Source organism: Penaeus vannamei, chromosome 8 (assembly GCF_042767895.1).
Source record: "Penaeus vannamei isolate JL-2024 chromosome 8, ASM4276789v1, whole genome shotgun sequence".
Classification (NCBI taxonomy): domain Eukaryota; kingdom Metazoa; phylum Arthropoda; class Malacostraca; order Decapoda; family Penaeidae; genus Penaeus; species Penaeus vannamei.
Window position 1 is genome coordinate 34,559,095 of NC_091556.1, and position 2,500 is coordinate 34,561,594.

A 2,500-nucleotide genomic window follows, 5' to 3' on the forward strand; every position below is an offset into this window, starting at 1 on the left:
TCCTATTACGATAATTACGACGTTCCCGACCTTCCGGCAAAGCAAGAGTTTTACATTTGAGACCATTATACCTAATTATTCCACGGTCGTTTCCCATGATAATATGCGAGGCGCGTCTCGTCGAGTCGTTAAATGCAAGGCGTCTGCGATTCGCCATACCTGATCCCTTGTCAACCGGCAATAGGAAAACAAGCATTTGCTGCCGTTTTTTGGGCCGAAAGTTTTTTAAATTCTGATTCTTCCTCTTCGTTTTTTTCTGTTTTTTTTAGGGTCATTATTATTTCTATTGCATAATTACTTTTGGAGTAACAGTTATTACTGGATAACAGTATCATAATTAACAAAAAACACTATCTGTCTTTGTACGTGCTACGTACGCCTTTGGCAAAAAAAATAAAAATAAAAATAATAGATCATACTGTTTTTGGAAAGAACGGTTGACAGAGGATCTGGTATTATGAATCATGATGATAATAACAATATTGATTGTACTGTTCCTACTCCTACTACTATTTCTACCACCACCACCAGTACTACTTATACTATTTTTATACCAACACCACAACCACTACTACAACAACAACAACAACTGCTACTACTACTACTACTACTACTACTACTACTACTACTACTACTACTACTACAACTATTACTACTACTACTACTACTACTACTACTACAACTATTACTACTACTACTACTACTACTACTACTACTACTACTACTACTACTACTACTACTACTACTACTACAACTATTACTACTATTACTACTACTACTACTACTACTTTGACTACGCCCAACAGTGGATAGTAACCACGGCCATTCCCTGCACACAGAGGGTATTTTAAAAGCAAAGTAAAAACAGCCTGTCACAGCAAAGAATAACCATTGTAACAAATGGAATTAAACTAAATAATAGTAATAATTATTATTATAATCATTATTATTACAATCACTTTTATTACTACAATTGGTACTACACTACTACTTCGAGTACTACTACTACTACTACTACTATTATTACTATTACTACTGTTGCTACTGCCACTAAAACTAGTACTACTAATCTTAATGATGGTGACAGTGATGATAATAGTAATATTAGTAATAATGAAAGTATTAATATTATTGTTAATAATAGTTATTATCATACTTGCTTATAGTAATATTACTAACGAAATTATAAAAAATGGTGGAGATGATAATGATGATGACATTGCTAATAATGATAATGATGATGATAACGAGGATGATGATAGTGATCATAATAATACTAATAACAATAATGATACTCATAATAATGCTGATGATAATGATAATGATAATAGTAATGATAGAAATAAGAACAACAATAGAAACGCTGATAATAATAATCATGATTATAGTAATAGTAATAACAATAATATTGATAATGATAATAAAATTATAATAATGATAACAATATAATGATAATAATAATAATGTTAATGATAACTACAATGATAAAAATGATTATGATAATGATAATAATTAATAATAACAATGATAATAATTAATAATAACAATGATAATAATAATAGCAATAATAATAATAATGATAATAATAGCAATAATAATAATGATAATAAGGATAATAATAATAATAAAAAGAATAGTAATAATCATTAGCATCATTATAATGATGGTAATAATAACAATAACAATAATAATGATAATAATATCAATAACTGCTATGACAGTAATGAACATACTGATGGTAGCAGGAGTAATAATTAAGTATCAGAAATATTGAAAAATATCATATAATCCGTGCAACTGTTATTGCTATTGAATGCATTTTCTATTTTAAACGCATTATGACCCAAAGGTAATTTTCAAATAAATATAGAACTGTGTACTAAAAACTGAGGAATCAGAATGTGCTAAGGCCTCCTTTGGCACAGAAACAAACATTTCAGATATAACGTTAAAATCACTCCCATCATAAACCGAAACAGCCTATTAAACAAAAAAGAAAAAAAAATCCTAAATTCAACGTAATAAGCACACGCAATCTCATTTTCCACTTCCACTTTGCCACCACTCAGAACACAAGAGAACCACCGCGTGGAGACGAACACTCACCACCAACCAGCGCGGTCCCGCCATCATGGGTGCCAGAGACGGACTGACGGTACTCGTCTTCGGCCGCCAATATGTACTCCCTTGAACCGCCCCCTCGCGGCTTCAGCCAGGCATGAGCTTCGAATTCTTGTTATGCTTTGCTCTTTTCCTGTGGAAGGACGAAAGGTTAATACCTCTTGCTGGGTTTAATGTGCCACATCATCTGCAGAATGGTTTTATGTAATCGTAATTATTGTATTTGTTACTCAGTTCTTGTTCTTTGCGTGGCAATACTTCAAATCCCTATTTAGATTGGTGTTGATATTTATCATTGTCATTTTCTCATAAGAATGATACTGTCAGCTGACATTATTATTGTTATCATTGTTATTACTTTTACCATTATTTTTATTCT

At 31.3% G+C, this 2,500-nt stretch overlaps 1 protein-coding gene across 1 annotated transcript in view; it reads right to left on the minus strand.

The window, feature by feature from the left end:
* The window catches only part of LOC113803874 (uro-adherence factor A), a 16,255-nt gene extending 14,006 nt beyond the window's left edge, over positions 1-2,249 (minus strand). Inside the window, exon 1 of the mRNA XM_070124605.1 lies at positions 2,107-2,249. Within this exon, the coding sequence (XP_069980706.1) occupies positions 2,107-2,133 (27 nt within the window). The 5' untranslated portion in view covers positions 2,134-2,249. The remainder of the gene's footprint in view (positions 1-2,106) is intronic.
* Positions 2,250-2,500: the final 251 nt, after the last annotated feature.